The sequence below is a fragment of the Bombina bombina genome, chromosome 5 (genome assembly GCF_027579735.1).
Source record: "Bombina bombina isolate aBomBom1 chromosome 5, aBomBom1.pri, whole genome shotgun sequence".
Taxonomy (NCBI): Eukaryota; Metazoa; Chordata; class Amphibia; order Anura; family Bombinatoridae; genus Bombina; species Bombina bombina.
This window is the reverse complement of record NC_069503.1, coordinates 474,197,271-474,213,056: the sequence shown is the minus strand read 5'-3', so window position 1 is coordinate 474,213,056 and position 15,786 is coordinate 474,197,271. Positions and strand designations below refer to the sequence as shown.

Genomic DNA, 15,786 nt, shown 5'->3' with positions numbered 1-15,786 from the left:
TTTGAAATATCTGAATCCAATCTGTTTGGATCAGAACCGTCACCCACAGAATGAAGCTCTCCGTCCTCATGCTCTGCAAGCTGTGACGCAGTATCAGACATGGCCCTAGTATTATCAGCGCACTCTGTTCTCACCCCAGAGTGATCACGCTTGCCTCTTAGTTCTGGTAATTTAGCCAAAACTTCAGTCATAACAGTAGCCATATCTTGTAATGTTATCTGTAATGGCCGCCCAGATGTACTGGGCGCCACAATATCACGCACCTCCCGAGCGGGAGATGCAGGTACTGACACGTGAGGCGAGTTAGTCGGCATAACTCTCCCCTCGCTGTTAGGTGAAATTTGTTCAATTTGTACAGATTGGCTTTTATTTAAAGTAGCATCAATACAGTTAGTACATAAATTTCTATTGGGCTCCACCTTGGCATTGGAACAAATGACACAGGTATCTTCCTCTGAATCAGACATGTTCAACACACTAGCAAATAAACTTGCAACTTGGCTACAATTTTATTTAATAAAAACGTACTGTGCCTCAAAGAAACACTAAACGATTAATGACAGTTGAAATAATAAACTGAAAAACAGTTATAGCATCAATCCTTGTAAACAACACAACTTTAGCAAAGGTTTCCCATTAGCAAAGCAAAATTAATTAAATTACAGAGTAACGTTTTTTATCACAGTCAATATATAATTCTCACAGCTCTGCTGAGAGAATCTACCTCCCTCAAAAGAAGTTTTGAAGACCCCTGAGTTCTGTAGAGATGAACCGGATCATGCAGGAAATACAATGAGCAACTGACTGGAAATTTTGATGCGTAGCAAAGAGCGCCAAAAACGGCCCCTCCCCCTCACACACAGCAGTGAGGGAGAAACGAAACTGTCATAATTAGAATAAGCACCCAAACATTTATTCACTCAGTACCTCACTAAATGTAAACGATTCTACATTCCAGCAAAAACGTTTAACATAATCAATACATACAAAAAAATTCTTATGTACTTTTTACAGAGTAATTCCAGTGAAGTACCATTCCCAGAATACTGAAGTGCAAAGTATACATACATGACATTATATCGGTATGGCAGGATTTTCTCATCAATTCCATTGTCAGAAAATAAAAACTGCTACATACCTCTATGCAGATTCATCTGCCCGCTGTCCCCTGATCTGAAGTTTTTACCTCTCCTCAGATGGCCGAGAACAGCAATATGATCTTAACTACTCCGGCTAAAATCATAGTAAAACTCTGGTAGATTCTTCTTCAAACTCTGCCAGAGAGGCAATAACACACTCCGGTGTCATTGTAAAATAACAAACTTTTGATTGAAGTCATAAAAACTAAGAATAATCACCATAGTCCTCTTACACATCCTATCTAGTCGTTGGGTGCAAGAGAATGACTGGGAGTGACGTAGAGGGGAGGAGCTATATGCAGCTCTGCTGGGTGAATCCTCTTGCATTTCCTGTTGGGGAGGAGTTATATCCCAGAAGTAATGATGACCCGTGGACTGATCACACATAACAGAAGAAATTAAATTATCAGGTAAGCAGTATTTATGTTTTTCTTCCTAATGGGAAAGAGTACACAGCTGCATTCACTACTTTTGGGAAAACCATACCCAAGCTAAAGAGGACACTGAATGCCAAAACCGGAGGGTACAATAGGGGGCCCATTCTGAGGGCACCAGGCCTGAAACCACTACCCAACAAAAAACCCCGCTTCGTCCGAAGCCGAGAAAACTTTGAAAAGGAAAAGCCCCAAGGACACTGACCCACAGATCAGAAGCCTAACTAGAGACCGCAAAATCGGACTCAACTGAGCCAACAGTCCCTTCCAGGAGACAACGTCGCCCAACAGACGGTCCCTCACCACCAGCCTAAACTCCCCCAGGGATAAGGCAAGGAAGAACCGAAGAGGAACCGAAAGGTCACCCCAAATTCATAAAAGGAAAACCACCAATAGCGAGCCCAGCTCACAAAGACCCATATGGGTCCTGACAGACAAGGGGAGGCTACGCCTAGGCCAAGCAGAAACCAGAGGTTAAGGACCGAGCCTTGAAACAGAGAAACCTTTCTCTCAACATTGTGCAAAAGAACCGAAAGACAACTGAAGACGTAGTCCTCACATCGTCAGAACTAAGAATATTACAGTATTCAGACAAAAAAAGTATGTATAACTTACCCAAACAAAAAACCCTGAGTCAAGAAGACGCAGCCATCATCAGGATGACACAGAAGAATACTTGCTGAGAAGTAAAAAGCGTCCAGCAAGAGAACAGATTGCAAAAAGAGAACTCTCAGACAGAGGGTACACTCTAGGCAATCAAAGCCGCTAGACCTACACACAGGGCTCCAAAAGGGGAGGCACATAACCTCAACGAGACCCACTGCACCCTCAAGAGAGAGAGGTTACACCCAGAACCTGAAGGTGAATGGTAACCCGGAACCCTCAGCTTGTAAACCCAGGGAGCTAGATACTATGCCAACCTAGATCCCGCAGATGACAACGCATCTCAGAACCCACTCCCAACCGGGCCAGCCCAAGCAGTAGGTCTTGAAAGAGGGAAACAGAAGAACCCCCAGCTCAAAAACAGCCATCCCAACAGAGCACGTGTGCCAACCCGACTCTGTAGAAACAGACAAGGCTGTAGACCCAAAGGAATCTAACAAAAAGTCCACCATAGTCTCGACACTGAGCCAGCAAGACTCCAGATGGAACATAACAACCGAGAGAAAAACACCCCTCTGAACGGTTAACTCTCAGTTCCAACCTCCTGAATCCAAGAGAATCAATAGAAAAAGGACCACACCTCCATAAGAAGGAGAATAAGCCCCCCAACCTAAGAAAAAGGATGGGGCCAAAAAGGCAGAGCACCTGCCCACAAAACACAAACCGACACGCTAAAGGAGAGATCAATTTCCAACGCAGACGAACTTGGAAGGAATCCCCCTAAGGAATTAGCTTGCTAACACACATCCAATGTGCAATAGCTGCAGCAGAGACACTGCAAATCTATTCGCCTGCAGAGCAGTGAATCCATAAGGTTACTACAGCAAGCTGACCAAGGGAAACCGACCATAAAGGCGTAAGTCAAGCCCAATGAGTATTAGCACTCAGACAACCTGGCCAACCGTGGCCAGGTCAATTAGTCAGAGTAAAAAGGCATAGTCCAAGTTCCCAGGAACTGGGGAACCCCGAACCAGCCCTAGAGCCAAAAAAGTCCAGCAACAATTCCACAAGATAAACACTGAGCGAAGCCTCAGCAAACCGGAAGCACCAGGGAGAAAACAGATCAGAGACCCCAATTGTTTAAACAAACAATATCCAAGAACTTAACACCCCATCTGATATAAAAACCCAGACCACAGGGAGATATCAATGCAATATCCAGATCAACACGGATAACGAGAGAACTCGCAAGTCCTGACCCAATAAGGGACCACCCCTTGCCAAAGTCCAATGCTCCAAAGGACAACGACACTAGAGCCCACAGACTCTCAAACAGTCGCAGGACAACAAGCAAAGGGAAAACCCAAGGCCAAAATCACTCGAGCAAAGGCTGGTCTCTGCATCACCTCCATACAATCAGAGGATCATAGAGAGAAAAGGACGCACAGCAACCCCAGATTCGAGCAGAGCCCAAGGAGACCACGCCCAGTGTGTCTAACAGGGAACGACCATATCCCGAAGGGGAAAGGAAGACCAAAAGGTCTCATAAAAACAGCTAGACAGTACACAGTCAATATGCAATAGCTGCAGCTGGTCACATTCTGCAACCCATCCGCAGCTGAACCACCCAATAAACTACTAGCTGCTGAGAACTAAGTCCAAAAAGGACAATTCCCAGGGCCTCAAAAGAAAAAAGGCCAAACCGCCCAACTCGACGGCAAGAGGGTGCAAGCCCTCCAACCCTCCACTACATGGGAAGGAGCTCTAGGGTCTGACAACCTCAGACACAAGAGAGAGAGACGCAGCGGAACTCCACTGACCCAGTCATTCAAATTGAAGGCTATAAGGACTGAGACAATCCCTCCTGCCTCACGGACCCCCCTGTCCTCTAGAATGCTTGAACACTGAGGATAACATGAGCATTCTGCGCCACTACCAGACCAGCCAAGCAAAGCGGTGCCACATGTCCGAACAGCTACCAGACAGAACTGAACCCAAACAGGACCAGCCTGCAATCCGGGTCCTAACCGTCAAGCCGCATAAATCCTCCCTCAGAGGGGAAGAAGGAGACAGACAGGACATCCTATTGGATGTGAATAAATACAAGGCAACTCGTAGGGTAACGCCCAGGAAGACACAGACCTAACCACAGGACAAGCCAAACAGAGTCCTGATTTTCCAAAAATTGGGAAAGATCTCAATACATGGACAATCAGGAGATTACATCATCCCCACATGTCTAATGAGGTGCGCCATTCGAAGAGCAAACTGAGTATTCCTGTATCCGATAAGGATAGGGTCTTTCAACAACTGAAAAACATGTCTGAGTAATACGCGAAGGCGCGCAATTCTATAATGAAAGTCACAACACTCGGACAGTCGCACCCGCAGAGACCTGTACAAACCAAGGTGGAATACCCGGGACAACAGGAGCATGGAAGTGAAGGCACCACCCTGTCCTCAACTCTATTCAATTTAGGAATTAAAGGTTCATCAGGCAATATGACCTTTGGAACCCCTGAATTTGCCAAAAACTTCCTTTAAAAGAAGCGCAAATTCCTAAAAATAAAGTCTGGTTCTTCCGCAGCTGAAGGTTTAGAGGCAGCAGACTCTGACCCAGAAAGTTCATACTCTGAAGTCTCAGAAAGAACTTCATCCTCGGATAACCCTATCAGTTAAATCCAAAAATGTATTTGATGTACTCTGGGAAGGAGTGCCATATGTAATCTATTGTTTGTGTTTAGCAGGGCGAGGTAAAGCATTAAGGCCGCAGACACAGCTGCCTGAACTGCGCAGTAACGTCTGGAGAAAAAGGCCCCCTCCAAATGGAGGATCATCAATGCTACGGGAAAACTGCATGTTTACAGAGATAACAATGTAGGGTACGCACCTCACTGAACGATAACCCTCAGAGGTGGACGGCTCTGTGGTATCCAACATGTTTGATATTATCACATTATCAAGGCATATGGAACATAATTGAGGGGGGGAACTAGGGCCTCCTCACCATATAAACAGGAATCGCTCTTTAGGAATAGAGGGAGTGCCTTCTAAGAAACCGAATCCTCCATCACTAGTGCAAAAACCGGAGAACTAAAGAGATAAAACATCTTATTATTATTTTATTTTTTTTAAATAAAATAACGGCACCTCTATACCCCAATGGCTGGGGCACTCACCACCTCTTATGACCCAGACAGTACAGAGATGTATGATTCCTCTCTGAAAGACACCCAGTCACGAAAGAGGGAATGAATTACATAGTGCACAATGCAGAACCATCCCTGCTATGAGAGAAAGTGCACCAAGCTCGTAAGCTGCATGGCTCTCAAAGTGAAACCTGTATATTCCATAACAGCCTATGAGCCCATAACATCTCACACATAAAGCAGCATAAAATCAAATAAATATATAAGATTATTATTCCCCCCTGTTCAATAATCCCCCTAAGGAGATATTAACCCTTGATTCTATAAAGATAAAAGGTGACACACTGTGACCCTGTCTTCTGTGTTAACATCATGTAATAAAATATGAAACGATCTTACCAGAATCTATGCCGTGGAACAGGAACACAGCCCTTCAAGTGTGACGAATAATAGCATCGCCTCTGTCATGGACTTGAGAGAAGCAGGTAGCAAAGCGAAGTTCGGCAACGCCAAGTGCTTAAAGGAGCTGTTAATACGAATCGGGATGGTGTCGCAGAGGGAAGCTCCCACTGCATCTCCGGACTCTAACATTTGCCCAGGCCCTCACTGAGAGACTGACAGGACTACTTAAAACTCCTGTCCCATGTCGAAGGGTAGCACCCTCCATACGAGACACTTGTAAAAATAAATAAAAGTACAATATGTAAAATAAAAAACTTCTGACACTTCTCTGCCAACCTCCTGGGACGAAAGGCAAAGAATGACTGGGGGATGAGGGAAGTGGGAGGAGTATTTAAACCTTTGAATGGGGTGTCTTTGCCTCCTCCTGGTGGCCAGGTTCTTAATTCCCAAAAGTAATGAATGCGGCTGTGGACTCTTTCCCATTAGGAAGAAAAGTTACCACAGCAGTCTTACCACTACTGATTAGTTTTACTTTATAGCTAATATATAGAATAATGATAGCATTGTTCTTTGTACTTTAGCTTTTAATGTCAACTTAAAGGGCCATTATACACTTATTTTTTCTTTGCATAAATGTTTTGTAGATGATCTATTGATAAAGCCCATAAAGTTAGTTTTTTTTATAAATGTATAATTTTGCTTATTTTTAAATAACATTGCTCTGATTTTCATACTCCTAACCAAGCCCCAAAGTTTTATTTGAATACCGTCAGCTACCTTCTCCAGCTTGCTCCTGTTTGTGTAAAGGGTCTTTTCATATGCAAAAAGAAGGGGGAGGGGGGAAGTGTCTTATTTTCCACTTGCAGTGGGCTTTCCAGCTGCCTTTTCAACAGAGCTAAACTGAAAGCTTCTAAGTATGTTTTTAAACCATTTTATACTGGATTTTTATATCAGTATCTGTGCATCTTATTCTTTATAGTAGTGTCTATTACATGCAGTTATATGAAAATGAGTGTATACTGTCCCTTTAACTCATAGACTCAGGGCACACTGTTGTGAACATTGATGTATAATATATCGATATATATAATGAAATGTACACCACTGGTGCATACATAAGTCCACAATTTAATTGAATTTACCATTTTCACCTCATTTTCATTCTATGCCCTGAACACACAATTCTAACGGACCGGGAACTTGATATTGTTTATCTAACCTCTTAAATACACCTCCACTGACCCCTAAGGGAGGAAAGGCTCACTCCTCTCTTCTTTTGTAAGTAACTTCATATATCTCCCCCATCCCTACTTCTACCCCCACCTAAGTAAATAACCACACCCTTAACAACAATATTTCAGACTAAAACCCCTCTTTCTACTCGTTGCAAAACCTTTGCAACTTACCTTCTCTTTATTGTCTCCCTTACCTCTTTCCCATTCCTCTCTTTTCTCCCCCAACCAGTCCCTTCCTTAACCATGGCATACAAAACTTTATAACTATAAACTCCAAAGGATTGAATAGCCCAACAAAACATAATATATTTATGAAAAACCTCCATATGAATTAAAATGGCACTACAAAGACTACCCACTTGCTTTTTTGCTTATGGGCCAAATAAAAAAAATGGAGTTGGCATACTTTTCAAACACTCTGTTCCGTTTCAGTCACTTCACATAGACAAAGACTCAGAAGGCGGATTTCTTATATTGCAAGGGCTACTATACGGCGACCCATCACAATTGTTAATACATATTTCCACAATAAAACAAAAAAGGGCCTTTATGAGAACACTCTCAAATCACATTCTGGATCACAAAAAAGGCTCACTCATTATGGGAGGAGACTTTAATATTCCTATGGACCCTAAATTCGATACCTCGGGAGGAACCTCAACAGTATCCAAAAGAGATCTCAAAATTATTAATACTCTTCTTAGAAAATTGGCCTCTTATGATGTGTGGCGATTAATAAATCAGACTAGAAGGGATTACACTTTTTTCTCGCATCCCCATCGAGTTTACTCTCTATTGGACTACTTTTTTGTCGACCCCACGATTTTATCCACAATCAAATCAGCCAAAATTCTACCAATTACTTGGGGATCACGCACCAGTAGTGTGCACCTTGGAGTGGCCGGATACACCCCTTGTCCCATTCCAATGGCGAATAGATAATCATCTAATGGATGATGCAATGGTCAAATTAGGTCTAGAAAAAGCAATCATAGAATATTTTCAAATCAATACCACTGATAAAACTTCGGATTTGACGCGATGGGAGGCACATACATGAGTAGTCAGAGGACTCCTAAGGCTAGACTACATAAACTACACAGAGAAAAAAACAATGACCTACTCCAAACACTTGCAAACACAGAAAGATTACATAAACAACATCCAGATGACACAGGCTCGTACGGATCTAAGATATTTCCTACAATTAGATCAACAAAAACAGGCCATGGCACTTAAACAATACTATTACACACATGGGAACAAGGCTGGACGTTTATTAGCTAGATCGCTTCGCCACAAACGCCTGAAATCCTACATTCACTCATTAAAGGACAGAAAGGGAAATATTAAAACAGATAGCTTTGCTGTCGCGGAAATATTTAGAAAATACTATTAATCCCTCTATAACCTTAAACAACCAACAGACAACGCTAAGTTAAATTCAAATCTAGCCAACTCCTCAAACTCATTCAGCTACACCTCTAAACTAAACCTAACTCGTCTTGATACATTAAACTCAACAGCACTCAATAACCCCATTACTCCTGAGGAGATCTCACTTGCCATCAAAAACACTCCTACAGGGAAAAGTCCAGGTCCTGACAGCTTCGGAGCTAAATACTATAAGTTTTTCTCCACAAATCTGACCCCCAACCTTACTCAGCTATTTAACACCATTGAAGATGCTGGGGGCTTTTCCAAACAAATGCTGGAACCATACATTTACAATCCTTCCCAAACCAGGCAAACCTTCTACAAAGCCCAAAAAATTTAAGCACATATCATTGCTTAATGTGGATGTTAAATTGTACGCAAAAATGATATCCGATAGACTTGATAGAATTTTAACCAAATTAGTTGCAGGGAGAGAAGCAAAAGATAACATGCTCAGAATACTACAACAAGTTTCCTATGCCCGCAATAACCACATCCCTATGATACTGGTCTCCACGGATGCAGAGAAGGCCTTTGATAGGGTAAATTGGGACTTTCTCTGCTCTGTACTACGCCAGATGAATATTAGTAATAACTATATCTCTAACATTTTTGCCCTATACTCTAACCCCACTGCCAAAGTGAATCTAAATGATACTCTGTCAGATTCCTTCACCAACACAAACGGCACGCGACAGGGATGTCCTCTGTCCCCAATACTCTTTGCTCTGTCGGTTGAAGCATTAGCCCATAAGATCAGACAAAACCCTCTAATATCTGGCATCAAAATAAAAGACACAGAACATATTTTGTTTACCCTTCCATTTAAATGTTTCCAAATAAAAAATCTTAAATGCTACCGTGCCTCATGACATTTTAACCAAAATAAAAATCTCCAGTTCCTTAGTCATCCAACCCCATAAAATGAAGTATCTAGGTATATTTTTAATAGCAGATCCTCAAGATTTATTCTTGGCCAGATACAAACCTCTAAAAGATAAAATAACAGATGACTTGTCCAGCTGGAGCAATAAACAGATCTCATGTCTAGGCAGAATCCAGGTCATTAAAATGAATATCCTACCCCGAATCCTATATATACTACAGACATTACCTATCCCCTTGCCCTGACATTGTATGACGAGTCTTCAAAACACCATAGGACAATATAACAGGCAAAAACTAAGACCTTGTATTCCCAAGAATACAATGTTCCTTCCTAGACTTAGAGGGGGATTGAGTGTACCAAATATTGAATTATATAGACATATAGACAAGCAACATTTCTACAACGCCTAGTAGAATGGTGCCACAACTCAGTAGATAAAGTAGATAAAAAATGAATCCAGCTGGACAGAACAATTTTACAGTCAGAGAACATGGGCATTTGGGCCTGGGTCTCTCCAAGCGGAGACCCATGAGAGTCACCCAATACCCACTCTGGTCTGAATTCTTTACAGTATGGGACAAGAATCTTAAAACATCTACTCATTTATCTACCTTACATTCACCTTATAGACAAAATCCAGACCTACCGACTTCAGAATACCCTTCCCCACAAAATTCTTCACCACATATTAAAGAATTTATTTTGAGAAACATAATGAAAGGGAACAAACTTTTACCAAGGGAAAACCTCATTGGGAATGACGGGGAGTTTCTCCCCTCGTAGTTTAAATATAAACGACTGGTACACTTTATACAAACTCACAAGCGAAGGGATGATTTCAGTCGTCCCTTTACTGCACTTGAAAATCTATGCACGCAACAAACACAACCCAGGCACATCATATCAAAAATGTGTAATATCCTCCTAACAAACAGTGGTACAACCTACCCTACCTTTTCTTATAAATGGGACAAGGATCTAGACAGACAAATTAGCCATGAGGAGTGGGACAGGGTTTTCCTTAGCCACAAGGAAGCCACAATATCATCCATCATCATGGAGATGAACTTCAAACTGTTAGTGAGATGGTATTTGACCCCTGCCAGAATACGAAATATCTACAAAAAGAGCAACGGGAGGTGCTGGCGGAGATGCGGGGAAGAGGCAGACCTGATGCATATTTGGTGGTCATTCAGAGGGTTGGGTACCTTTTGGTCGAATGTGGTCTCCGAGATAAATAACAAACTTAACTTACAAATGCAAAATGACCCCAGTATTCTTATCTTTCTTGACTTACCTAAAATACGAAACAAATCCAAAAAATCCTTATTGTACATTTTGCTAAATAGTGCCAACGCCCTCATTCCCCGGAAGTGGAAGTCCACTGACGTTCCGACATTAGAAACATGGAATAGACAGGTCTCTTCACTACTCCAGATAGAAAGATATCAATATATGAAAATTGGGAAAATAGAAATTTACGAAGCAATGCTGGAGCTCTGGAACCCCCCTAACACTCATTAGACAGTAAATGTCGCCAACTACCAGCCATCTTTTCCTGTGCCACCCTCCCTTTTTTTTCTCCTTTCTTCACTCTCTCTCTCTTTCTTTTCTGCACATGTACAGTCGCAACAAATGAAACACGCCAATTCTATATAACACTCATGACGCATTATCTTTCTTAAAAGGTTGTTCAGACGAATGCTAAAGATGTTTGTTGCAAAAAACTTTATTAATGTTTGAAGCCCCACGTTGGGTCTTCCGGTCTGATATATGTTGTTATAAATGTTAATTACTGAAAGAAAAATTTAAAAAACTGAGCTCTGGACTACTAAATAAGAGATAAAAGAAATGACTTTCTAACTAAATCCCACTCTTGGGACCACAATGGCATTCATCATCTTGGACTGCAGATTAGTCCATGTCATATTTGCATCTGTGAAAGTCTAGTAATATCTGTACTATGCTAAATATGTATAATTTCATGATATCTATTTGTATATTTCAAGCTGAATATAAATCTTTTAAAGAAAAAAAAAGAAAAAAAAAGTTAAAAGTAATATAATGTGGATTGTTCAGATACATATTTCTCTGGGATGAAGCACCCACTACATATATGGTAAACTAGGCAGATAATAAGCTTCTGTTACTTTCATATAACACCAGATAAATAATGTGTGTGAACTTGAATTTATAAGCTGATGTGACTTTTGTAAGATTAAGTTATCAAATTATAATGATAGAACAGTTCCAAGTATGTAGAGCCTTTCCATAGTATGGTATTTAATATGAAATCATGGAAGTCACAAAGTCAAGGATTTTCAAATTCTACATCTACATTCCACAAAATATAAAAGGTAGCATTTAGTATCTGAACAACATATGTTGTCATACTTAGATTAAATATAATAAATAAGCATCATAAAAGCAGATATGATGTCCTGTATATAACAAATTCATTACTAATCCATTATTGTTGAAAAGTCTTTATGAAGTGAAGGGTCGATCACTCCATTTAGTAGCTGGCGTGTATCTTGTGGAAGGCCTCTACATAAATGTTGTTTGCCTAAAAGGAAACAAAGATCTATCAAGAGTTTGTCACTTTTAGAATGGTCAATATTCAAAGCAGGTATCTTTATTGATCTACAGGTAAAAAAAATAATCAAAGCAGGAAAAATAAATTAATAACATTCTATTTAAAGGATTACTTTCTGTTATAATTTTTAAGCTAAACAACTAACATATTAAAGTTAATAAACATTAATTAAAACCTACTGACCTATATTTTCTCCAAAATGAAGTTTGATAACGTTCTAAAAGTTATATATTTTATTCGCCGATGAGGTCACGTTATCCTGCCCACTATTTTCAGCACTGCATGTTCTAAATACTTAAACCAATAACTTTGTGTTTAAAGCGCCATTTTAAAACCTAGGTATTGTAAATGGATTGGTACAGAGCAAAGGATACCCACGGAGTGGGTTTGGAAAACAATGAAATTTGCAGACAAGATTTCTGATATACGGTAGAGATATGTTAATGAAATGCTATTGATAAAAAGCGTATTTGGGGTAGTTAGTTAGTAACAGACATAGAAAATATTTACTTACAGTGGCCCTTTAAATTATATCTTACAATGCGAATCATCACAAATAGGATTCCCCCCCCAAAAAAAAAATAATGTTGCATCATATAATGGGGTCATGGCCGGATTTACATCTGAGGTGCCTGTAGGCACAAAAATCTGAAGCGCCCCCCCCCCCCACCCCCAAAAAGTGAAAAAAAAAAACGGAGGATTTTTTTTAAATTATTTGAGACAACTAAAAATAAATATTAGATGTAAAACATTAAAGCTACTAAGCCTATCTAGATATGCTTTTCAACAAAGGATATCAAGAGAATGAAGCAACTTAGATAATAGAAGTAATTTGGAAAGTTGTTTTAAATTGTATTCTATATCTGAATCATGAAAGAATAATTCTGGGTTTATGTCCCTTTAACTTAACTTAACTGAAATGGACATACAATTGAAAACCGTTATCAAAAATGGATGGAACATTACATACACACACCTTTTTAAATGTATGTATTGCAGATAAATGTGGTAATATATTTTCTTTATTTATTGATAGAGGCTCCCTGGACAGGACTTATTCAGCCTCTTGGGGTTAAATTTTGTGTCAGAATAGTTAGTAATTTACTCTGAAAGTGCTGCCTGTGAGACCAAAAGCCATTTGATAGCATGTTATACAGCATTCAGGAGATGCCAATAAACTAGAAAACAAAGATGCAGCTGCACCAAGCAGGAACGTCCTACTATTCTTATGCTGACATTGTTATGCTGAGGTCTCTGTAATGGAACAGGGCGTTAATGAACATTCAAAGACTTTGCCTGAAGACATAATGGTGAAAACAGTGTCAAATTGATATAAGTATAAAACATGAACGGACTCCACTGAGATGGATGATCATGTTTGTTCCAGTCTTTCAATCTAGAGTCCCTAATTTTTTTATTCACCCAATTCCCGTCTGGAAGCCAGAGAAAGATGTTTGTTTTTTTGCTGCGTCATAGACAGTCTACAGCACAGGCACAGAACTACTAACTAAGTTAGAGAGTCAGACTCAGACAGCACCAATTTTCTTGGTTACTCAACACTACTCACTCAGCAGCAGACTGTCAGTGTGTCTGACAGGCGAGGGCAGGGCACTCAGGGCAGGCGAAAAGCTCCAACAACAGCGAGCATTCAGCTCACTTCACTTTCCCGCTACTCGTCTATGAGGGCGGCAGCCGTTATTATGTTACATGGGCGTAGCCCCAAACCAAACGGGACGCTGCCTGAGTGCGCCAACCACAGCACTGACTGGAGTTGAGATAAGAGTGACCGGAGTCAGGGGGGTGGGACCGTGGGAGGGACGACTCTTACTTCTTGCTTGCTATTTTGCTAGTCGCACGCTCCTCGGCTCGACGCCCCCCTCTCCAAAACGGGGGGGTACATAACTAAAGACTTATAATAAGTGTATTATAATAATAACGGCGCTTTCAGCAGCGGCCCAATCCAGAGCAAGCATGGCTGTGTTGTGTTATGTACAACAGTGTACAGTACTGTACTACTATTCAATCTACAGTCAAAGTCATAAAAAAATTTAAATTTTTTCTTTTTTTTTTTTAAATGCACTGACTCTACAGCCAGCTCAGTGGTGCCCCTCGCTGCAATGAGCCTGTAGGCACATGTCTACTGAGCCTAATGGCAAATCCAGCCCTGAATGGGGTACAATATAATTAGAATTAGCAATCATATTTTATATTATCTTTTGTTCGTAAAGCACCATTAAACCAGCATCATTCAGTGCTCTGCTAACAGCCAATTCAGAGCAAGTACAGAAGTAACTCACAGCATCCTGTAGAGAAGTGTAAAGTGCGTTGTATGTGAGGTGTGTCACTATCAAATTTAAAAGAATAAAAGTCACATAGTGGGGCTTTCTTGCTTGTTGTCTTTGCAGAAAGACAATTGTAAGTTTATTTGAATCATCATTTAAGTGTAATATTTAAATATCCAAATTCATTCAATGGAAATGAATGTTAAGAGGAAAAAAATTATCTACCATTAGAAAGTCAAAATTTAAAATTTCAGCCATACTGACAAAAAGCAAACTACACCATGTTGTTAGCTATATCAACATGAAATTGAAATGGATTCTAGATCTTTGTTTTTGATATTAGAAAAAGCTTTAACCCTTTGGCTGCTAAGACATTTCCCATCTGTGTGCTAAGCTGGTTTTGAGCTTTTTGTTGCAGTTCACATTCACACACTTTTGGAAGTCGTTTTTTTGTGTGAATAACCTATACAAACTATATATTGGGGGGGTTTCTCCAGACTCTGCAGATTCAAAATATATCGTGATGATATGTGTAATTGTTATCATGTTTGAAAAATAAAGCAAAACATTAGAAAAAAAATGTATATTTGTACTCCTGACTCAATAATTAACTGTATACATTTTTATTTTTGTAAACTCTATCATCAAAACCTGTGTGGATAAATATTTGTAGTAGATAACCTGTATAAAATAAGTAAAAATTGAGAAAATGTCACTGTTTTTTTTACTGTTTTATTGCCAGGATGTCAATTTAGTATATAATCAAAAACAGCATTTTTAAATTTAATATTCTGTTACTGGCATTTAAACAGTTCTAGCCGCCAGAGAAGTTAAGATATGGCAACTAAACTATATTTTTTTTAGAAGCTACACTCCCAGTTCTATCAGAAGAGGGTTTATTTGTATTTATATCTCAAAACTGGAGTATGTAACAAATATGTAAATATTGCACTTGTTTAAAAAGCAAAACGTTTTCTGAGAAAAGTGCGCTGTTTAGTTATATATTGTGCACTCCAATTTTGTGCTATATATACATTTAGCCCCTTATTTGATGCACCAAGGAGTGTTCTTTTAAAAAAATGTGCGCTTTATTTACTGTATCTTAAAAGGCCATTAAACCCAAAAAATGTCCTTCATGATTCAGATAGAGAATACAATTTTAAGCAACATTCCAATTTACTGCTATTACCTAATTTGCTGCAATCTTTAGATATCCTTTGTTAAAGAAATATCAATGCACATTGGTGAGCCAATCACATGAGGCATCTACAGCGGATATAACAAGTCTACACACCCCTGTTAAAATGTCAGGTTTCTGTGATGTAAATAAATGAGACAAAGATAAATCATTTCAGAACTTTTTCCACCTTTAATGTGACCTATAAACTGTACAACTCAATTGAAAAACAAACTGAAATGTTTTAGGTAGAGGGAAGAAAAAATATAAAAATAATGTTCACACCCTTAAACTAATACTTTGTTGAAGCACCTTTTGATTTTATTACAGCACTCAGTCTTTTTGGGTATGAGTCTATCAGCATGGCACATTTTGACTTGGCAAAATTTGCCCGCTCTTCTTTGCAAAAATACTCCAAATCTGTCAGATTGCGAGGGCATCTC

General features: G+C 39.8%; 1 protein-coding gene across 1 annotated transcript in view; it reads right to left on the bottom strand.

Moving 5' to 3' along the window:
* Positions 1-11,001: 11,001 nt before the first annotated feature.
* TERT (telomerase reverse transcriptase) overlaps positions 11,002-15,786 on the bottom strand; it is a 287,147-nt gene continuing 282,362 nt past the window's right edge. The window contains exon 16 of the mRNA XM_053715763.1: positions 11,002-11,854. Coding sequence (XP_053571738.1) covers positions 11,751-11,854 — 104 coding nt within the window. The 3' untranslated portion in view covers positions 11,002-11,750. The remainder of the gene's footprint in view (positions 11,855-15,786) is intronic.